This window comes from Cervus canadensis, chromosome 4 (genome assembly GCF_019320065.1).
Source record: "Cervus canadensis isolate Bull #8, Minnesota chromosome 4, ASM1932006v1, whole genome shotgun sequence".
Classification (NCBI taxonomy): Eukaryota; Metazoa; Chordata; class Mammalia; order Artiodactyla; family Cervidae; genus Cervus; species Cervus canadensis.
In genome coordinates, this window is record NC_057389.1 from 27,787,933 (window position 1) to 27,812,130 (window position 24,198).

Below are 24,198 nucleotides of genomic sequence, written 5' to 3' on the forward strand. Positions count from 1 at the left end.
ACATTGCCCGCATCAAGTTCTTGAACCAGCTCTAGACTGTGAATTCTGAGTCCAGTCAAATGGCCTGATGCTGCTGACTTTTGCCTTCTCTGGATGTTAGAAGAACCTGAGTGAACAGACATAAGACAAGTGGCAACACCAAGACATATTGCCTGGGTTGCCCTGTCCCTGTGATTATCTGACACCTGGGTGTTTCTAAATTATTACTGCACTTGGCATCTGATCTGCAATCTGAAGGCAAAAAATACACATAGTAGTTTAAAGAAAAACTCTATCAGACCAGTTCACATCAGTGAACATTTATTTTTTTAATTAATTAATTTATTTTAATTGGAGGCTAATTACTTTACAATAATGTGGTGGCTTTTGCCATACATTGACATGAATCAGCCACGGGTGTACATCGGTGAACATTTATAAGCTCTTATTTACACAAAGCTTATACCTTGCTTATGCATGTTACACAAATAAAAATAAACCATAGGCCCTACTGTGGAAGAGGCTGTACTTAAGTAGGAGAGCTACCTCTTTGAACAGTTTCCAGGTGGTAGCCTAAATAGAGAACTGCAGAGGCATCAAAAGGACAAGCCATGCTAGCTCTGAGAGGCGAGGCCAGGTGGGAAAGTGTTCCAGAGAGAACCACAGAAGCAGAGGCCTGGAGCAGTGAAGCAGCATGGAGCACGTAGAGGGCTGTAGAAAGATGGAGAAGATGACAGGAGGAAGTTCTGTGTGCTGGGGGAAGGTCGAGTCATATATTTATCTCCTCAGCCAGTACTCCCACCCCCACTCCTTCACCAAGTCATATATTTTCTCTCCTATTATTTCTCTCTAATATCATTTCCTTCCCAACCTTACACATTCTCCTTCATCCCTTTTATTATTGACCCACTGCAGAAGTCTTCTAACCAAAAAAAAGGAGGGTTTGCTGTGTTGAAAGAACAAGCCTTCGCTGGGAGGGCCCCTGCGCACTCTCCTGCTCTGTTCCCAATCCACTCGTGGGGCCCCAAGCACCAGCATCAAGGGCTGATGGAAGCCTGTTTCCTGTTCACGCCTGTGGGACCCTGTGTACGCTGCTCGCTCCCTCTCACCCCCTTCCCCGAGTGTACGATGAACATCCTCCTATTTAACTCCATCCAGGAGACTTTGCCCAGGCAGAAAAACTGCACTTGTTCCTTCCCCAGCTCCTTACACTCTTTTGGTGACTCTTATCCTATTGTTTTGCAATTGCTTGTTTGTAGAATTATCTCCTCACCAGAATATAAGTTCTTTGAAGACAAGGACAGTGTATTAAATGTGTCCTAACCCCAACACTAACCATATCTCCTTGCCTTTAATAGGTGTTCATTTAATGTTTGTGAATGAATGAGAAAGAAAAAGAAAAAAATGAATTATTGCTTCATTTCTGTCATTGCTTCAGATTCTAATAAGTCCAGAAGTAATAAAGCATGTAAACCAAACAGTGGTACAGTTAAAGCCAGCTTGTCTAAAAGTAATGCTCCTATATGGAGCTAGGCAGACCACAGATGATAGGATGCTGAGATGTGGCAAGTGACTAGCCCAACCGTCCTCACTGGGATGGTGCACAGAGCTGATTGTTAGGCTGCTAGCCTGACTCCTCCAGCAACATAAGCTTCTGTGAAAGTGGCCGCTGAAAGTCTCTTCACTATCAACAATGCCAGAGCTAATCAGAGAGGACTCTTTGGGTTTTAAAACTATTTCATGCCAAGACTGTGTCTCTGCAGAACCTAGTAAACAGTCAGTGCCTATTAAATGCTTACTATTAATATAGCCTTTTAGTAAAAGAGGAGAGAATCAGTGGAACCACCACCCTGGCATGCTAATTAATTCTCTGTGTGAAAAGAAGTGCTAATCTCCATTTTAAAACATCAATCATGGAAAATAAACTGAAATGTGACCAGATTTTAAAATGCTACTTGTTCTAAAATCAGATGTAAATGAAAGCTTCCAGGATTCTGTAAGAGGTGATTATATGGTGCTGAGAAACCCCATTTAAACTCAATCTTCTAGGAAACTTTAAAATACTTTTTTCCAGTTTGAAGCTGTTCCCTAATATCACCCTTCATATGCTTTCCTTGTCTAAGAAGCTTTGCTCTATAAAAATTTCTCCCAATTTCTAAGTGAAATATTACAGAATTTCCCAGAAGCATTAGCGACGGTTCCTTAGCAACTGTTGATATGTCTCAAAACAACCTGAGACAATCTTCTCTGAGACATATAGTCTCTCCCTTTCTCTGCTAACAGAATTCCACAATATGGCACAAGAGATTCGTGTGGCTAAAAATAGCTTCTCACACACATTTTTAAAGTTGACAGAGTCTTAATGATTTAAGTCTTCCATATCGCAGCTTTGGGTAGGTATGCCTCAACAACAGTATATCAAAGGATTCTGTGCAGAGAGATTTTTAGAATCTTTTTCTTTTTTAATCACACCATTAACACTCTTGACATTTCAGAAATAATGTTTATCGATTTTGGTGTTAGCACTCCCATAAATTAAGTGATGTAATGGACGGAATTATTGTGGTACTATAAAGAACGTGTCAGTCAGATTGTTAACTACATATTAGAAAAAGCACAGACTCTGGATTCATGTAAAAAAGCCCCAGATCTGGATAGTAAATAGGAGATGGAAGAAACTGACACATTCCTGTGATTAATGGGTCTTTCTCCACTATTCCCTTCTGAATATAGAAAACAACTGAATTCTTTAATACAAGCAAGCTATGACAGCAATGGTCATTCTGTACACATGCACATGTGCTCCAAAGGTGAAAAGAAAACACGTGAATTCAAAGTTATTCACACGAAAGAAGTCAGTGTAATAAACAGTATCAGCAGTGGAGAAAAGAGCATTGAGAACCTGTAGCAGAAGAGAACCACCGTGGTACAGAAAGCAAAAACAGCCCCTAATAACCTGTTGGACTATAAACTTTCCACAAGGAATTTCCCTCTTTCACTAGAAGAGAGTTAGAGAGTCTACGCAAAATCTGTGATTATAGTTCTGGGTTAAGGGCAGAAACATTGAAAATGGTAAAATCACCATGTAATGGAAAGACTGAAAGAATTCATATATATGTGTATGACAGGACATGGATGGAATAAGAACTGCATTTATACCCCATAGGGTTTCTGTGAAGGTAAATGAACTAATGCATATAAAATAACAATGCCTGGTACAGAACAAGCACTTAACTCATTAGCTATGATCATTATCATCATCACCATAATCATCATGATCATTTCTCCCATTTTATATTGGAAGACAGTGAGTTTCCAGGGAAGCTACGTAACTTACTCAAGGTCACACAGCTATCAGGGAAATAGGCAGAGACTGATGCCTGTCTAACTGCAAAGCCCATGACTGTTACAATTTAACTCCAGATCTAACCATTCTTGTTGAAGGGTTAAGCATTTTGCTTCTGTGAGATGGATTTCAAATAAAAAGAGAATGTAGTTGCTGGTACCATCTTCATTTTTATAGTTGTAAGAAAATAAATAAATAAATATAATGAAATAAATCTAATGGAAACTCTTAATAGTATGAGTTTTATTGGCTAGACATTTTAAAATAATCTATTGGTAGGCTAAGACATTTCCTGGTCATAGGTTAAGTATCTAGAAGTGGCTTTTGCTGAAGTGTTGCCAGTCTGTCATTGATCTACTATTCTATACATATCCAATTAGCATTCTTGAAGTTGTACAAGTTGCTGAGGTGACTAATTTGATTATGTTATTTTAAAACAATAACATTACTGTGGCTATAATGAATAATTTTTACCATATCAGAACATCAAACTCCATTCATTAAAGAGTCCATCAAATAAGTCTGGATATAGATTACTAATACGTGTCTGTGTTCTGGTGGATATGAAGGAAGAAAGTTACTTGAAAATAAAAGGGCAGAAGATTTATTTTTAGTCCAGGGTATACTTAAAATTAATAGTCTTAAGCCAGTGTGGCTCAGGGCCAGAGCAAAATTCACTAATTTGAATCTCTTTTGGTCGCCTTTCCTCTTTGCTCTCAAACAGACAAGCTAATAAGCAGTGGGGACATAACTAGGATCTACAGAATATTTCTGCAGTTTCTATTTTCTAAATCATCAAGCTGTTCTTGAGTTTTATAGAGCAGTTTTTCAATTGTTGAGGATCTTTCTGCAGAAAGGCAATTTGATTTCTATCCTTGGCTTTTCGATTTTACATTCCATCATCACTAAACATTGATTAAGCCTGCTGCAATACATTCCCTTGTATTTGGGTCTGTGAATTCTCAGAAGGTCATTATTTATTACAATGTAACAATCTGGAAATATTTTTAAAATATGGTCAATACAGGTACTCTACTTAATGGTATTAACCTCTGTTTTTTGCTTCAGAAAAAAATGAATGTTTCTGAATAAATACGGCATATTTAATTCAATTTTTTAAAAGGATAAATGAAAATTAAAATTCTTTTCCTGAGAATGTCCTCATTTAAACACCTCAAGGTCTGGTAGGCAGCCTTCTAAAATAGCTCAGTAATCCTTATCTCCTGGGATCCATTCCCTGTGTAGTCCCCTCTCCCCGCATGTGGGCTGGATATAGTCACTTGTTTCTAACAAATAGCTTGTGGCCAAAGTGAGGGACTATCATCTCCATGAACAGGCTACAAAAGGTTCCGGCCTCTATAGTACTAGTTCTCCTTCTCTTGCCCTTTCATCTCCTAGCTCTGATGGAGCAAGCTGCCATATTGTAAGGTGCTCTATGGAGAGACCCATGTGGCAAGGATAAGAGGGAGGCCTCCATCCAACAGCCTGTGAGAAACAGTCCTGCCAACTATCACGGCAGTGAATACAAAGCAGACCCTTCCTAGTCGAGCCTTGGAACCACCTGAATCTTGGACAGATTCAGGACCACAGGACCTACATAAACCATGCTGTTTTCTCTGGCCCACAGAAACTGGAAGGTAACAAATGTTTTAAGCCACTATATTGTGGGATGACCTGTTATACTGCAATGAACAACAAATAAAAAATGTCAGAGCCTCTAATACATGAGGCGCTTGGCTAGGTATTGTGAACGCTGTGGAGAATGAAAGACACCTGGTCCTTGTCCTCTGAACAGAGGAAGATGGTCCTGTGTGCAATCCCTTGGCTGCTAGTTTGCATTTGGTTCCCTGCAGGGACTTTGACGGTGTTGACTGCCATCTGATGAGGGAGCCCCTCCACCTTGAGAGATACACTTGCCTGCAGAAGGCTTTAGGAAAGCTATAGCCTGGTCTGAGCAATTACCTCAGCTCCAAGGGGCCGATTATCTTCTTAGGTACAACACAGCACTGGCACATGTAGACAGTGATGCTTTTACTCAGATTCTTAACACATGAAGGGTGAGAACAACTCTTGAATAAATTTTTTTCATATTAAAAAGTGTATCTCATTAGTCTAATCATAATAATTATAATTGGAACCCAATTATAATTGTTGCAACAACAATGCAACTGCAAAGCTTCTGTAAATTAGAAGTCTTCATCTGCTTCTACCAAATTATCCTTATCAAGCTTACAAAATATCATACATTTAGCTCATTATCATACCTTTTTTTTTTGTTCAAGTTTTACCTATCAAAAAAGTCAACTATACTCTCAATGCCTTCAGATTTTGTGGCACATTCTTTTTGGTGGTAAATCAGTATTCTTGAAGATTAGTTACATTTTTAGAAATATCATAAGGCATTCATATTTAAATATCTGTGGATTATGAAGCAGTGTTCAAAGATTACTAGGTGGAAATCCATGGATATGAACAGATATCTTATGCTTCCAGCTTCTGATGCACAATTAAACCAATGTGTAGTTTAGGTGACAGTGAGGCAGAAACTCATAATTAAACTCATAAAATCAATCCTAAATATTTGGAATTAAATTTGTACAAAAGTTACCTTAAAAAACAGGGCTTCCCAGGTGGCTCAGTGGTAAAGAATTTGCCTGTCAATGCAGGAGCTGCAGGAGATATGGGTTCCATTCCTGAGTTGGGAAGATCCCCGGGAGAAGGAAATAGCAACCCACTCCAGTATTCTTGCTAGGTTAATCCCATGGACAGAGAAGCCTGGAGGGCTACAGTCCATGGGGTCAAAAACAGCTAGACATGACTGAGCAGGCACACATACCTTAAAAGACAGTATCTAAGGCCCAAAGTGGAGAAAGCACAACTCTCATCTGAATGATCCAGAAAGACTGTATCAACAGAAGACAGAGAATTAGCAAGGATCAGGGGAAAATGGAAAACAGAGAGCAGAGTTTGGCAGTGCTCATATAGCACCAACCAGAATAGGAAATTCTGGGCACATCCATCTGTGGGTTAGATATTGGATTTAATTAATGGTGAGAATGAAAGATACAGACTCTATTCTCATGAATCCTACATCCTATTAGACCAGATGACAAAGTGACTGGTATAGTTGGCAGAAACATGCATGGTGCAACTGGCCACACGAGGCTAGATGTTGCCTTTAAAATCATCTAACTCTCCTTTGCTGAGGTTCCAGGCTCGTTAGATATTATTCTTATTATAAGGTGGCTTCCAATAATCTTTTTCAATGCTTATCAGCTGACACTAGCTTTCCCATTCACATGGCAATTACAACACATATTTATAAATTAATACATTGGCATTCTAAGTTTTCCATATCAGTCACTTAAGACTCTGGTTGGTATCCTCTGAGTTTTCCCCAAAGACCTGAAGCAAGGTGGTGGCCAGAGGAAAGAAGGTTACCAGGTAGGACTGGGATAGGTAGGTGGATGCAGCTAAGGCAGGGAGAGATGAGAAGCCAGTGCCACGGACAGGAGAAACCAAACTCTCAGCCTGGAAAATGGTAATCTGTCTCAAGTCCAAGGATGACGTTTAAAACAGAAATTGGAAGAGTGAGAAGCAAAGTTAATATCTTCAACTTCAAAGAAGTTGGTGGTTTAGTCACTAAGTCGTGTCCGACTCTTGTGACTCCATGGACTGTAGCCTGCCAGGCTCCTCTGTCCATGGGATTCTCCAGGCAAGAATACTGGAGTGGGTTGCCATTCCCTTCTCCAAAAAAGAAGTTAAAAATGGAATAAAGTCAAGAAATAGGGGCCAGAAGTGCAGGGTTAACTGAAATCAAATATGTTGTTGGTTTCCTTGGAGAAGGAAATGGCAACCCACTCCGGTATTCTTGCCTGGAAAAGCCCATGGACAGAGGAGCCTGACAGTCTACAGTGCATGGGGTGCAAAGAGTCAGATACAACTAGTGACTGAGCATGCATGCACACTGGTTTTCTTAGCCTGAGAAACAGGGAGGGTAGTGAAATCATTGCTTGAAGTTAAAAAGGTTTGGTGAAATGGGGAGTGTTTTTAGGGAGGAGGAAAAATCAATCCTTTTTGATGCATCTTAAGTGTGAGATACCATCAAAATATCATGTAGAGGTTGTTGAGATGAGCTAGTCTGGAGTACACAGGAGTCTCTTGAGTTGAAGGTCTGACTTTAGAGTCACTGGTGTATAAATGGTACTTAAAGACATGGAACTGGGTAGAACCAACTTAGGAAGAGAATGGAGACTCAGAAGGCCCAAAAAGTCCTGGAAGTGCTCTAACAATTTTAGGGCTAACACAGAATGAGCTCCAGAAGTGGGGTTGTTGGTCAAAGGGCATATGCATTTGGTAATTTTTTTTAAGATATTGTCAGATTGATCTCCATTGAAAAGTGTGAAGGTGTTGGTTGTTCAGTTGTGTCTGATCTTTGCAACCCCATGGACTGTAGCCCACCAGGCTCTTCTGTCCCTGGAATTCTCCAGGCAAAAATACAGGAGTGTGTGGCCATTGCCTTCTCCAGGGTATCTTTCCAACCCAGGGATCGAACCCAGGTCTCCTGCATTGCAGGCAGATTCTTTACTATCTGGGCCACCAGGGAAGCCCCAACCTCCACTGAGGTAGTACCTATTTGCTCCCACTTTTCACAGTGTGAAAACACCCTTTCCCCCATACTCTTCTTCTTCTTATGTTTTCAAATTTTTCTCTCTCTGCTAATATGGTAGGTTAAGAATGTCCTTTCAGTATAGTTTTAATTTACTTTACTCTTTTTCTGAGTGAGTGTGAGCATCTTTTCAAATATTTAACATGCTTGTGTGTGCCTATCTTTGAATTGCTTGTTCATAATCTTTGAAGAGAAAGTTGCTCAAGATGGGTGAAAACAAACACACTGGTACAGCAATGGGAAGGACCCTGAGGCAGGGGCACATGATGATGCCAGAGGAAAAGGGCTTTACTGCAGGCGTCACATCCTTGAGAAGGCAGAGGGTTTAGGACCCAGGTAGGGGTTAGTGTTGGGAAGAGGCAGATCCACTTCTCCACGGTGACAGGAGTTAAGGCAGAGGAAGTGGGTGCAGGTGTCAGCAGGCTCAGGCACTGATGCTGAGAAGATGGGGGGGCTCTCTCCTGATCTATATTCTCACTGTGAGGTAAGAGTGGGGAAGAGGAGCTGAGCTGTGAGAGGAAAAGCTGTGAAACAGTGCCCTTGAGGAATGGAATTTACTAGAGGGGTGGCTGTTCTCCATTCTCCTTTTGAGATTTGGGGTCATCAATTTGAAGTGAGCCTTGGCAATGTGTTTGTGTGACTTTTCCCCACAGAGATGTGGGCACAACGTGAGAGAGATACAAAATAATAAAAAGCTTGAAGGAGCATGGTTACTGACCTGGGCCATGGAACCTACACTGGATCTGGAGAGATGTGAGAATACTAAGGTGTAGCGGTGGTTAACAGCAAGAAGTGGAGAGGTGAATGAGCTAAAGGACTCAGTAAGGTCGAGAGACTGCTTGAGCAGGAGAATGTGAATGAGGGGCAGTCCTAGGAAGTGGCACATCAGAGCAATCAAGAGGATAGATGGCATCAGCCCTGACCTGAAAGGAGCTGGAAATTTCACATGAGGATGAAGGAGTCACGAGCCAAAAGGACAGTCTAAGATACGTAGGAAAGAGAAGGCTGTAGGAGAAGCAGGATGCTCTTGAGAAAGCCAAGATTTAGTTAAGGAAAACAGCTGAAAGGAATGTTCAGTGAAAAGGCTGAGAATGTTGGAAGCTTTTGCCCCCAAGGAAGAGAAATTCTAGACAGCATAGTGTAAAGTATGGCTTGGAGGGAACAGTGGTAAACAGAGTTAGGGGAGAAAAAGGATCAAAGAAAGAGTATGAGGACCCAGGAGAGGTTAGGTGAGTGGAGACACTTACATCTTGAACAAAGAACCATCCAGAACCTGTACACTATATATAAGAAACAATAAAATCATAATACAGTATAAGATAAAAAGAAATGAGGATGTTTCTGTAAATGTATACATTTGATTTTTTAGTAACAGGATACCACCCAGCTATCCGTCTCATTGTGGCTTCCTTGAAGGTCATCTTTCTTTTATTCTGGATATTTCCAGGATTAACTTCTTGGTTTTTAACTATTATATATCTATGTGTTATACTCTGTATGTGTATCTTCCTTGAGATTTATGGCTCCTTTTGAATCAGTGGCTTGATGTTTTTCATTGGTCTTTGAAATTTCTTGGGCATCTCTTCTGCCTTAAGCTCTCTATTACCTCTTGTGACCCCAGTTACAGGTGTTTAGACCTCCTCGTCATGTCTCATATCTGGTAGGCTCTTTCCCTCCTCACCTTTGTTTCTCAGTGCTTCTTTCTGGATTTTCTCCCCTCTGACCTGTCTTCCAGTTTCATCTATGTAAGTCTGCTCTGAAAGCCTTTCATTGAATTCTTAATTTGAGTTATAGTATTTTCAGATCTAGCATTTTAATTTAATTCATTAAAAAAACTCAGTTCCCTACCAAAATGCTCAAGCTTGTCTTAAATGCATTAACAGAAGTCTAAAGACAATGTCTGCTAATTCCTGGTTCATGTGGGTTGTTTCTATTGTCTGTTTTTTCCCTTGGGTTTTTGTCAAGTCTTTTCATTTATGTATTTAATAGTTTCTCTTTGTTAGGAGCCAGACGTTGTGCATATAAAAAATTTCCAGGGGTAATTTAAGTCTCTCTGAAATGTTATTTTTCTCCAGAGAGGATTTATTTCTTCTTTAGGCAGGACACTAGCAATTTCTGCTCACATTGATCCTGCTAAGGATTGAGATGTTTCGAGGTTGGGTTTTAGTTGCTGTAAGGGCTGATCTGTTTTCAATATCCTTACTTTTGAAGTGTAGTCCTTCCAAATCTCTTTCAAAATCTTTTTGTGCTCACCAGGGCCCCTCTTCCTTGGTAGATCCTGACCTTTCAGAATTAGCAGTTACAAAGGAAAAGGCAACTCCAAATGCCAGGCTCTCTTCGCTGAGCTTCCTTCTTCTCCAGATTCTTTGTCCTACAATCCCATCTTTTTGTAAATCTTTGATGCCTTCAAACAGATGTTGCTAAACTTTTTTCCACCTTGCCTAGTTCCTAGTGGAAACCTTACTGGACCCAGAACTCATCTCAACTGGGGCTTTTGAAGAAGATTGGGAGGAGGAAACTGTTTGGAGTTGACAGTGGGGAAGGATCACCCCTGTCCTACCTCCAGGCGCTGAGTTTCTATTTGAGAGGGCTGCAAGGGCAAGAGACCTCAGAGATTGTCAGATTTTTAGTCAGGGCAAGAGTTAAAGGAATTACACTGAGGGGAAGCTAAAGAAGTTGGAGAGTTTGGAGGAGGGGAGGGTTAATATAAAAGTGGTTTTTTTGGGTTGTTTTTTTACTTTAGGATAGGTTGGTTGAACTAGATGACATCTAAGTTTCCATGTAATTTGAAATTCTAGATTCTATTAAATGAGTTGGGCTTCCATTTAGGTTAATTTAGAAGTTTAATTAGAACTTAAAATTTCTCCTATAGAGATAAGGAGGCTTATCATCATAAAGAAAACTTCCAAGTTTTAATTTGAGCACGGTAATTCCCAGTTGTAAACTGCTTAACTAGCTTCTTTCTGTAGTGCGCAATGGGATTCTAAAATCTGAAGTCCAAAGGGAACCAGTTGCAATATTATCTGCTAGGAATTTACTATTCTATGAATGATTGTGTAGTATACATGATTTGATACAAGTATACATGGTAAAAAGTTTACCATGAAGAAAACTCCAGACCCAGATGGCTTTACTGATTAATTCTCCCAAACATTTAAAGAAAAAAATAACACCAACATAATATAAACTCCTCAAGACAGCAGAAAATAAGATCCCTTTCTGAAACATTTTATGAGGATAACATATGCTCAATATCTAAAACTGACAGAATATTATAAGAAAGAAAAACTATAGATCAATTTCTTTTATGAATATGGGTGAAAATGTACTAAGCTAAATATTAACAAAAATAAATCCAGCAACATATTAAAAGGACAGTGTATTAAAACCAAGTTGGATTTTTTTTTCCCCAGGGACGTAAGATTGATTTAACACTTGAAAATCAATCAATGTAATTTACAATGTGTGCTTAGTTGATAAGTCATGTCTGGCTCTTTGTGACCCCATGGACTGTAGCCCACCAGGCTCCTCTGTCCATGGGATTTTCCAGGCAAGAATACTGGAGTGGGTTGCCATTTCCTTCTCCAGGGGATCTATCTCACATAGGGATTGAACCTACCTCTCTTGCATTGCAGGCAGATTCTTTACCCACTGAGCCATTGAGGAAGCCCATAATTTATTATACTACAGAGTAAAAGAGAAAAATCATTTGATCACCTCAAAAGATGCAGAAAAGAATTTGATTTAAAAAAAATCAACATTTCAAAAACACTGAGAAAACTAGAAATAGGAGAAAACTTCCTCAATCAGATAAAGAATATCTACAATAAAACCAAATATGAACCTCACATTTAAAATATTGAAAGTTTTTCCTCAGAAATTGGGAATGAGATACTTATATCATCACTTCTATTCAACAATGTACTAGAGGCCTTAGACAAAGCAAGAAGCTAAGACAATTCAACCAAAGCTATGCCAGATTGATAAATGCTATAAAATAATATTAAAGAAAAAACTTAAACTAAATTAATGGAGAGATAAACCATATTCATGAATAGGAAGAGTCATTATTGTAAAATTTTCTATTATTTTCAAATTAATCTCTAGATCCAATTTAGTACCAAAATCCCAGAATGATTTTGTGGAAATTGACAAGCTGCTTATAAGTTTAAATGGAAATTAAATGAGCTAAGTGTAGTTAAGAAAAAGAATGAGATTAGACAACTTTCTCTACTGGATATTAATATTTAACATAAATCTACAGTAATGAAGTTAGTATGGTATTAACATAAAGATAGACAAGTGAATGGAACAAAAAAGAAATCCAGAAACAGACTATGCATATTCAGAAAATTGACAAGTAATCAAGATGACAGAGCAGTGCGAAAAGAATGATTTTTTTGACAAATGGCGCAGTTCCATTTGGATATTCATATAGAAACAGATGAAATTTGACTCATACCTAATACCATAAACAAAACCCAATTCCCAGTGGCTCACCAAAGTAATCTGAAAATTAAAATAATAAAGCATCTAGATTAAAAAGGTGCCCAATAGCCCAATTAACAATGCTAAAAAGCTATTTAAATTTATTAAAGTCAAATAAAATTTAAAATCTATTTCCTGAATCACACCAATCACATTTCTAGGGCTCAGTAGAAACATGTGGCTACTGACTATTGCACTGGACAGTACAGATGTAAACATTTACATCTCATTTTGGCTCGTCTCAGGTCAGATTTGGAGAAGGAAATGGCAACCCACTCCAGTATTCTTGCCTGGAGAATCCCATGGACAGAGGAACCTGGCAAGCCACGGTCCATAGCGTCACAGAGAGTTGTAGACATGATTGAAGTGACTAAGCACTCACACAAAAAGTTATTGGATAGCACTAGACATAGACTATCATCATGACCTTGGGGTAGATAATTTGCCCAACAGCATACAAAAAGTACAGAGGAAAAGATTCATAAATTAGATTACATTATAAAACTAAAAACTTCTGGTTATCAAAAGATACCAGTAAGGAAATCCAAAGTCAGGCTACTATGTATGAGAAGTTATTTGCTATACATATGTCCACCAAGGGAGTCATACCTCAAATATATTACAAACTCCTACAAATCAGTAAGAAAAAGACAGGCAACCCAATGGAAAAATTGGCAATAGACCTAAATTGATACTTCATTAAACAATGCTTTAAGCTCATTAATCATCAGGAAAATCAAATTCAAACCACAGTGAAATACCAAAACACATCCACGAGAATGATTAAAATTTAAAAGACTGACAGTTTCAAATAGCAGTCAGAATATAGAGGAATTGAAATCCCTATGCTGCTGATGGGAGTCTATGATTATTCAATAGTTTTAGAAAACTGGTATAACCTACTGAAATTGAACATATTCATACCTCATGATCCAGCAATTTTATCCTTGATATATACTCAAGAGAAATGCATATGTATATGTATCAAAAGACATGATCATGAGGTGGGCACCCATATGCCCACCAACAGTAGAAAGATAAATACTGTAAATTGTAATATAGTCATACAGTGAAATACTGTACTACATAGAAATGCAAATTAATAAACCTCTGGTATATGCAACAACATTGGTGAATCTTAAAAACATATTTTGCTTCAGTAACCAGAATTAAAAGAATAAAATACATAGTATATGATTCTATGTATATAAAGTTCAAAAAACAGGCAAAACTAATGTAAGGGCTGAGAACATAGACAACAGCTTCATTTATGGAGGAGGGAAAGACAGTGATTGCGAGCAAGTATGAGGGGGGGTCTGCTGAGATTTTAGAATGTACTTCTCGGTTGAATGGTGGCTACACAGGCAGAATCACTATATTATTATTAATGATCTGTATACATTTGATTTGTGTATGCTTGTGAATGTGTGTTATACTTCAATAAGAAAATATTTTCAGAAAATCAGCTCCTGTGATACCCACGCCATTAGGTTCTAATACCTTCTACCTCTTCCCCATTGCTGTTATTAATTTTTTCCTTGTTCTTATATGTTTATTATCTGATATACATTTCATTAAGAAACATATACTGGGTCATTGAATGAAGGAAAAGCAAACCATTTAAATGTCCAAAGTACCAGAGTTATTCATGTCAAAGAACTTTTATAAGTACAGAAAAAAATAGCAAGAAATGAGCCAGAAAAGGAAGTTTCAAGAGGATATAAATGAATTCTGTGAAATTTTGAAGTGTATAAACAAGGGGAATACCAATTTTACTAGCAAAATAAAGACTACAAAAATAAGGCACATTTCTTGTAATTTTAACTCTATAAACAATTTATATAGAGTTATCTCTTGGAGTTTTGTTTGTGCCTTTAAATACTATGAGGGTGATGGAAAGTGTTTGAACTTGTTTGTTTTGTTTTAGGAAGCTTTGGTCTTGTTTGTATATTTGATATTTTTATGGAGAAAAACTTTATGGAAAAATTCTAACACACAAATATGTAGAGAGCAGAGAGCATCATGAAGGGAATCTTTGATAACCATTGCCTAGATTCAACAGTTATAAACCCTGTACAATATTGATTCATCTATACCTCCACCTACTCAACACTCCCTGTCCCCTACACCCAGAATATTTTGAAGCTAATCTCAGACACTCTTTCACGTCTTCCACAAATATTTCAGTTGTTGTTTAGTCGCTAAGTCATGTCTGACTCTTCTGTGATCCCGTGGACTGTAGCCCACCAGGCTCCTCTGCCCATGTGGTTTCCCAGGCAAGAATACTGGAGTGAGTTGCCTTTTCCTTCTCCAGGAGATCTTCCCAATCCAAGGATAGAACCCACATCTCCTGCATTGGCAGGCAGATTCTTTACCACTGAGCCATTGGGGAAGCCCAAAATATATCAGTATATATCTCTAAAAACTAATGATGATATTATGACATCTAAAAAAATTAATAGCGATTTCTATATATCATCAAATACCCACAAAGAATTCAAAATTTCTCCACTGTCTCAAATTTTTTATCATCAGAATATTCTATCTGTTCCTAAATGTTTTTCCTATATTTGTTCCCCCTTCTTATTGCCATCATTTCTTGATGTAGCCTAAGTGTTTAGCATTTTATTCACAGTCTTTCCTTCTACTTCAAGTCCTGCCATCATCTAAGGTGACTTTATATCCATGTGGCTGATCCATGCAACACTCTGACTTCTCTTTCTTGACTTTTACTTCAGCTAAGCACTCCAGCAGCCACACTGAGAAATTTATCAACACCAAGAGTCATTCTTCCTCTAAAACCAGTCTCAGACCAAAATATCCTATCTTTTCAGATCTCTTAGAAGATCCCTAAGATTTCAGTTTCCTTGATCTCATAGGAACCTCTGGTCCACATTTTCTATAAGCTCACCTCCTCTTTTCTTTATTAAACTTAGACTCTATTCTGTGTCACTTCAATCACATGCTTACCCAAATTCTCAACCTTATCTACTGCCTATTTTAACATCTGGAAAAATCCCAATTCTGGATGACTCTATTTTGCACTTTGCTCCAAGTTGTCAAGCACAGTCTGGGAAGATTATATAACTTGGCATACCTCAAGTGGACCTTCCATGCCTCCTCTTTGTCCTATTTCTCTAATCTACTTTTCCATCCGCATGGAAGGAAGTCAAATCTCCTTTCTTTCTAAAGCTCTGAAATCCCCCCTGTCAGCAGATGTATGTGCTTCCAATGTTATAGAAAATGTAGAAACCATAAAATATCTTTTTCTTGCCAAACTAAAAATACATCTGAATCCATTACCATATCTTGTTCTCTACTTCTGTTAAAAGGAAGAACCATCTCTTGTCCCTCCATCGTCCCCACGTTTTCTGAACTTTGCTCTCTAAATTCTCTCTCTTCTGTATTCTGTCTCTCTGTTGGCTGTTTCCTATGGGTTTTTAAAACACTCAAGTCCTTTCCATCTTAAAAACAAACAAATCAACTACAATGAAAAGTAAACCCCTCTTTCCCTTTCATTTTCCTTCCCAATAATCATCCTATCTTCCTCTCCCAATTAATGAAAGAATTATTAACTCTGTCTACTTCCCCATCTCCCCACTCAGGTATCAACTCATAATAATCTTTTTACTCATCACAAGTACAAACTACCATGTTGCTGAATCCAATGGGTGCATTTCAGTCTCTTCTTACCTGGTTTCCTTGAATACGACTAGCTCACAGAACTGAAAGCCATTCCTCCCGAGGCTCTAGAGCCTCAGAATTTCCTGAGTTCCCTCCTACACTTCTGGCCATTGCCTTTCATAGGTGTCTTCTACTCTTCTCTTAAATGATGGTATACTTCAGAATTCTCTCTTAGGCCATTTTTGTCTTCTGATTTTACATTAGGCTGTGTGGCCTCATCTATTCCCATGGTTTCAATTACTATTTATTGCTGACAACTTCCAACTCCACATTTATAGTCTTGATGTGTTCTCATGGGATTCAGAGACATGACCCTTGGATATCATGCGTGATCTTTAAACTTCTAGGATCTTGAAAACTGAATTCACACCATCCATCCTCTATGACTGGCATCATCCATACCCAATTTCCCCAACATTGTCAATTCCACTTCCTAAAATAAAACTTCCTTTCTTATCTCTAGAATAATTTTTTATCTCCACACACCTCCACACCCCCACCCCGACCCAGGCCACCATCATGTGTTCTTTCTCCTAACTGGTCTCCTGCCTCAGTCTTGCTCCATTCCAATCTTCTCCATACTAAAGCCAGAGTAAGCGGCAGCTCTTTGTTTAAAGATTTGTCTTCCCATTAAATAACTGTAAGATTCATGAGAATAGGGACCATGTCTATCTTGCTAAACTATCAATTACTAAAGCATCCTGTTATATAGCATAATTCAAGAAATATTATGAAAGATAAAGACATTTGCATCATTGACTTCACCTAATACAAAAATAATGTAGAAAAAGCCCTAAAGACGTCACAGGGATGCCAGGTCTAGTTTTGCTCTTCACTGTACACCAGAGTTTAGCACAAATCGGGCCTACATTTGTTGAATCTATGAATGACAACAAAAACAAAATAGAGATATTAACTTGCCCTGCAAAATGACATACAAAATGCTATGTAATTAAAATGTGCAAAGAATAAAGCAGTACTATTTCTCATACTGAAGGGAATGAAATTGCCAGTTCCTAGCTGCCAACTCTACCTTCCCACTGTTCGCCCTAACCCCTTCCCTGTTATACTTTTCCCATAGCAATTTTCATCTTCTATCAGACTATGTAGTTTACTATTTATTTTGTTTATTGGTGTTTCCCCTACTAGATGTAGATGTAGATCTCCTCATAAGAGCAGGATTTTTTTTTTTAACTTTTAATTTTGTATTGGGGAATAGCCAATTAACAATGTTGTGATAGTTTCAGGTAACCAGAGAAGGGATACATATACATACATATATATATATGTACCCATTCTCCCCTAAACTCCCCTCCCATCCAGGCTGCCTCATAACATTGAATAGAGTTCCATGAAGAGCAATGATTTATATTTGTTCTGTTACTGAACACATAACAGGTAATATTATTAAATTACATTTACTGTACCTGGGCCTGTGTTAGATATGTTAAATATTTTCTTATTAATCCCTAACACTCTAGTTAGAGCCCTTTATCTCCATTTTAGAGTTTAATATTAGGAATCTTCTAAAAGTTACATTACTCTTTAAAATGAGAAGGATACTATAGGAGGAAAACAAAAAGAAAGACAAACAGAAGCACAAATAAGATGTAGGAAAAAAATGAACCATATCAGTCATCACAATAAAAGTAAACAGATTAAACTTGCTGGTTTAAAGACAAAAATTATAGACTGGATTTTTAAAGTACAGCAGTATGAGAAAAATATATAAATAGCACTTAAACATAAGGACTCTATACTTCTGGTGCCAGCCAAGATGGAGTAAGCCCACTACAGCCAATCTCTCCATTTGACTAAAGCCAAAAAAACAAAATTTTTAAAAGCAACTACTCTAGGACTCTGAAAAGTTAACAGTAGTAGCAGGTTGGAGAGAGAAGCCAAAACTTGAAGAAGAACTTCTATGGGAGTGAGCTCCCTGGCTTTTCCTCTCATGTCTCCTGGCTTTGACCTAGGGGTGGCCCAGTGTGGTGGTGTGCAAAAACAAAAACACTAGCCAGACAGCTAAGAAAAGGGATCCCTGTGAGTTGAAGAGGGTGGGGAAGATCAGTGTGACTTTTTTTCTTATCTTCTTTCTTCTCTCACAGTCCTGCCCCAACGATGGATGGCCCCAGTCATGGACCTACACTGTCCACAGTCCTGGACAGCCTAAAACTTGGAAACAAACAAAACAACAACAACAACAAAATCCATGTTTCTGGCCAGAGGAACTGGGAAAAGGAGACACTGTGGTCTGAAGATACGGGGGAATATCTGGATTATTTTTTCCCCACTTCTTCTCTCTTTTCTTCTGCTGTTTTGTCTGAAAGGTAGTCCTAGTAATATGAAACTACATGCAGAGCAAGAAGTTAAAATTCCAAGAGAAACCCTCTCTAGCCAGAAGACCAGGAAAAGAAGCCTTTGAGGTCCAGAGCATGTGGGAGAAAGTGTAGAGAGCTGGAGAAATGGGGGCCTTCATTCTGTACACAAATAGAAACCCCAGGCTCACTGAGTGCATATCCAGGACAGATCTAAACCAGCCTCGGAAAGACTGTGAGGCAGAGCAATAGCTGACACATTTTGTCAAAGAACAGCAAGGCTGAGGGACTTTTACTCTGACTTAATATAAAGCTTCAAGACTTAATATAAAGCTATAATAAGCACAACAGTGTGGTATTAGTGAAAGAAGAGAAAACAGATAAATGTAACAAAAAAGAGAGTCTAAAAATAGATCCACTCATAGACGGTCAATTTAATTTTTGAAAAAAGGTATGAGGCAACTCCATCAAGAAAGATTAGTCTTTTCAACCAACTGTGCTGGACCAAATGGACATCCACATGTAAAATATAAAATCAACCTGAACTCATACCTCACACCTTACATCTTACATAAAAATTAACTCAAAATGGATCACAGACAGAAGTATAAAATGTCTATTAAAAATCTTTGTGACCTTGGCTTTGGCAGAGTTATTTGATAATACTAAAAGTATAGTATATTAAAAATGTTTTTTGATAAACTGGATTTCTTATAATTTTAAAACTTTTGCTCTTTGAAAAATACTGTTGAAAGAATAAAAAGAGAAGTCATATACTGGGAGCATATATTGTGTATCACATACCCAGCAAAGGACTTGTATCCAGAATACATAAAGAACCCTCAAAACCCAACAAAAAGAATATAAAGCATCCAACCAAAAAAAAAAAAAAAAACAGGCAAAAGATTTGAAAAGACATTTAACCAAAGAAAATACAGTAAGTCCAGAGAAGCACATTAGAAGATATGGACGTAGTTGGTCATTGAGTAAATGCAAAATAAAACCACACTGGGATACTACTATACACTAATATGTATAGCTAAAATAAATTTTAAAACTGACAACGCCAAGTGCTTGTGAGGATGTGGAACAATTGGAACTCTCAAAAATTGCTGAAACGCAAAGTGGCTCAAAGATTTTTGGAAAACAGTCTGGTGTGTTTTTCTAAGTATTTACCCAAGAGAAATAAAACTTATATCAACCAAAAAAACCATGTCAATGAATTTTATACTACTTCCAAGCTAAAGAATTTTATAACAGGGTATTATTTTTAATCAGCAAAAAGTGGAAACAACTCAAAGGTCCTTCAAGTGGAAAAGAAATAAAGAAAATGTTGTGCATTTATATAATGGAATGCTACTCAGCAACAAAAAGTAAACTATTGATATATAGCAACATGGATGAATTCAAATGCATTGTGGTAAGTGAAGGAAGCCAGACTTAACACTCCAAATACTGTATATAGTAAAATCCGTGTACAACATCTAGAAAAGGAAAACACGGGCACCAAAGCAAGGGCTGGGGCAGGAGAAAGGATGGCGTACAAGTGGCTGCACCGGGGAACCTGGGGCAGTGCTCAAGGAGCTGCTCTGCACCTTGACTGCAGTGAGTTACACAACTTCATATAGTTCTCAGGTTCCACAGAACTGTACAGCAAAAAAAAGTGAATTTTACTGTACGTAATTTTTTAAATGTTCAATTCAGTTCAGCCGCTCAGTTGTGTCCAACTCTTTGCGACCCCATAGACTGCAGGACGCCAGGCTTTCCTGTCCATCGCCAACTCCCAGAGCTTGCTCAAACTCATGTCCATTGCGTTGGTGATGCCACCCAACCATCTCATCCCCTATCATCCCATTTTCCTCCTGCCTTCAATCTTTCCCAGCATTAGGGTCTTTTCAAATGAGTCAGCCCTTTGCATCAGGTGGCCAAAGTATTAGAGTTTCAGCTTCAACATCAGTCCTTTCAATGAATATTCAGGACTGATTTCCTTTAGGATGGACTGGTTGGATCTCCTTGAAGTCTCTCAAGAGTCTTCTCCAACATCACAGTTCAAATGCATCAATTCTTCAGCACTCAGCTTTCTATATAGGTCCAACTCTCACATCCATACATGATTACTGGGAAAACCATAGCTGTGACTAGACAGAACTTAGTTGGCAAAGTAATGTCTCTGCTTTTTAATATGCTGTCTAGGTTTGTCATAGGTTTCCTTCCAAGGAGCAAGAGTCTTTTAATTTCATGGCTGCAGTCACCATCTGCAGTGATTTTGGAGCCCCCCCAAAATAAAGTCTGCCAGTTTCCACTGTTGCCCCATCTATTTGCCATGAAGTAATGGGACCAGATGCTATGATCTTAGTTTTCTGAATGTTAAGTTTTAAGCCTACGTTTTCACTCTCCTCTTTCACTTTCATCAAGAGGCTCTGGAGTTCCTCTTCACTTTCTGCCATAGGGGTGGTGTGAGCTGAGAATCTGAGGTTACTGATATTTCTCCTGGCAATCTTGATTCCAGCTTGTGATTCATCCAGCCTGGCATTTCTCATGATGTAATTTGCATAGAAGTTAAATAAGCAGGGTGACAATATACAACCTTGACGTACTCCTTTCCCAATTTGGAACCACTCTGTGTTCCATGTCCAGTTCTAACTGTTGCTTCCTGACCTGCATATAGATTTCTCAAGAGGCAGATCAGGTGGTCTGGTATTCCCATCACTTTCAGAATTTTCCACAGTTTGTTGTGATCGATACAGTCAAAGGCTTTGGTGTAGTCAATAAAGCAGAAGTAGACATTTTTCTGGAACTCTCTTGCTTTTTCGATGATCCATTGGATGTTGGCAGTTTGATCTCTGGTTCCTCTGCCTTTTCTAAATCCAGCGTGAACATCTGGAAGTTCACAGTTCACGTACTGCTGAAGCCTGGCTTGGAGAATTTTGAGCATTACTTTGCTAGCGTGTAGGATGAGTGCAATTGTGCGGTAATTTGAGCATTCTTTGGCATTGCCTTTCTTTGGGATTGGAATGAAAACTGACCTTTTCCAGTCCTGTGGCCACTGCTGAGTTTTCCTAATTTGCTTGCATATTGAGTGCAGCACTTTCAAAGCATCATCTTTTAGGATTTGAAATAACTCAACTGGAATTCCATCACTTCCACTAGCTTTGTTCGCAGTAATGCTTCCTAAGGCCCACTTGACTTCACATTCCAGGATGTCAGCTTTAGATGAGTGATCACACCATCGTGGTTATCTGAATCATGAAAATCTTTTCTGTACAGTTGTTTTTTGTATTCTTGCCACCTCTTCTTAATATCTTCTGCTTCTGTTAGAAGATATTTCTATCCTTTATTGTGCCCATCTTTGCATGAAATGTTTCCTTGGTATCTCTGATTTTCTTCAAGAGATCTCTAGTCTTTCCCATTCTACTGTTTTCCATTATTTCTTTGCATTGATCACTGAGGAAGGCTTTCTTATCTCTCCTCGCTATTCTTTGGAACTCTGCATTCAAATGGGTATATTGTTCCTTTTCTCCTTCGCCTTTAGCTTCTCTTCTTTTCTCAGCTATTTTTAAGGCCTCCTCAGACAACCATTTTGCCTTTTAACATTTCCTGTTCTTGGGGATGGTCTTGATCTCTGCCTCCTGTACAATGTCACGAACCTCCATCTGTAGTTCATCAGGCACTCTGTCTATCAGATCTAATCCCTTGAATCTATTTGTCACTTCCACTGTATAATCGTAAGGGATTTGATTTAGGTCATACCTGAATGGTCTCATGGTTTTCCCCACTTTCTTCAGTTTAAGTCTGAATTTGTCAATAAGGAGTCATGATCTGAGGCACAGTCAGCTCTCTTGTTTTTGCTGGCTGTATACAGCTTCAATCTTTGGCTGCAAAGAATATAATCAATCTGATTTCGGTATTGACAGACTGGTGATGTCCACGTGTAGAGTCTTCTCTTGTGTTGTTGCAAGAGGAGGGTGTTTGCTATGACCAATGCATTCTCTTGGCAAAAACTCTGTTGGCCTTTGACCTGTTTCATTTTGTACTCCAAGGCCAAATTTGCCTGTTACTCCAGGTTATCTCTGACTCCCTCCTTTTGCATTCTAGTCCCATATAATGAGAAGGACAACTTTTTTGGGTGTTTGTTCTAGAAGGTCTTGTAGGTCTTCATAGAACTGTTTTAACTTCAGCTTCTTCAGCATTACTGGTCAGGGCATAGACTTGGATTACTGTGATATTGAGTGATTTGCCTTGGAAACAGAGATCATTCTGTCATTTTTCAGATTGCATCCAAGTACTGCATTTCAGACTCTTTTGTTGACTATGATTGCTACTCCATTTCTTCTAAGGATTCTTGTCCACAGTAGTAGATATAATGGTCATCTGAGTTAAATTCACCCATTCCAGTCCATTTTAGTTTACTGATTCAAAAAATGTCGACACTCACTCTTGCCATCTCCTGTTTGACCACTTCCAATTTGCCTTGATTCATGGACCTAAAATTCCAGGTTTCTATGCAATATTGCTCTTTACAGCATCGGACTTTACTTCCATCACCAGTCACATCCACAACTGGGTGTTGGTTTTGCTTTGGCTCCATCTCTTCATTCTTTCTGGAGTTATTTCTCCACTGATCTCCAATAGCATATTGGGCACCTGCCAACCTGGGGAGTTCATCTTTCAGTGTTCTATCTTTTTGCCTTTTCATGCTCTTCATGGGATTCTCAAAGCGAGAGTACTGAATTGGTTTGCCATTCTCTTCTCCAGTGCACCACATTTTGTCAGAAGTTTCCACCATGACCCATCTGTCTTGGGTGGCCCTACATGGCATGGCTCATAGTTTCATTGAGTTAGACAAGGCTGTGGTCCATGTGATTAGTTTGGTTAGTTTTCTGTGACTGTGGTTTTCATTCTGTCTGCCCTCTGAGGGATAAGGATAAGAGGCTTATGGAAGCTTCCTGATGGGAGAGACTGACTGAGGGTTAAACTGGGTCTTGTTCTGATGGGTGGGGCCATGCTCAGTAAATGAAGAAGTGAAGTGAAGTGAAGTCGCTCAGTCGTGTCTGACTCTTTGCGACCCCATGGACTGTAGCCCACCAGGCTCCTGCATCCATGGAATTTTCCAGGCAAGAGTACTGGAGTGGGTTGCCATTTCCTTCTCTAGGGAATCTTCCTGACCCAGGGATTGAACCCGGGTCTCCTGCATTGCAGGCACCAGTCTGCAATTGTCTGAGCCACCGGTAAATATTTAATCCAATTTTCTGTTGATGGGCGGGGCTGTGTTTCCTCCCTGTTGCTTGACCTGAGGCCAAACTATGATTGAAGTAATGAAGATAATACATTTTTAAATGTATTTATTTTTAATTGGAGGATAACACATTTACAATATTGTTGATCTCTGCCATATAGCAACTTGAATCAGCCATAGGTATAGTATGTCCCCTCCCTCTTAAACCTCCCTCCCACCCCATCCCACCCCTCTAGGTTGTCACAGAGCACCAGATTTGAGCTCCTTACATCATACAACAAGTTTCCACTGGCTATCTAATTTTACATATGGTAATGTATATGTACCTAATTTTTTAAACGTCCTATATATCAAGAACAACAGAGAAAGATGAATAAAGGGCAGAGAAAAGTTTATCAGATAAATACTACCCAAAAGAAAGTTGGTGTTGCTATATTACACTAGGCAAAGTGATTTTTATGTAACGACTCAAGGCATATAA

The 24,198-nt window shown here is 38.7% G+C and overlaps 1 protein-coding gene across 3 annotated transcripts in view; it reads right to left on the minus strand.

Moving 5' to 3' along the window:
- Positions 1–24,198, minus strand: part of ATG10 (autophagy related 10) — a 249,392-nt gene that overhangs the window by 27,812 nt on the left and 197,382 nt on the right. The window contains exon 6 of one of the 3 annotated variants that reach the window (XM_043464733.1): positions 349–690. The exons of the other annotated variants lie outside the window; for them this stretch is intronic. Within the exon in view, the coding sequence (XP_043320668.1) occupies positions 553–690 (138 nt within the window). The 3' untranslated portion in view covers positions 349–552. Of the gene's footprint in view, positions 1–348; positions 691–24,198 lie in introns of those variants that run through there. 3 annotated transcript variants of the gene reach the window in all.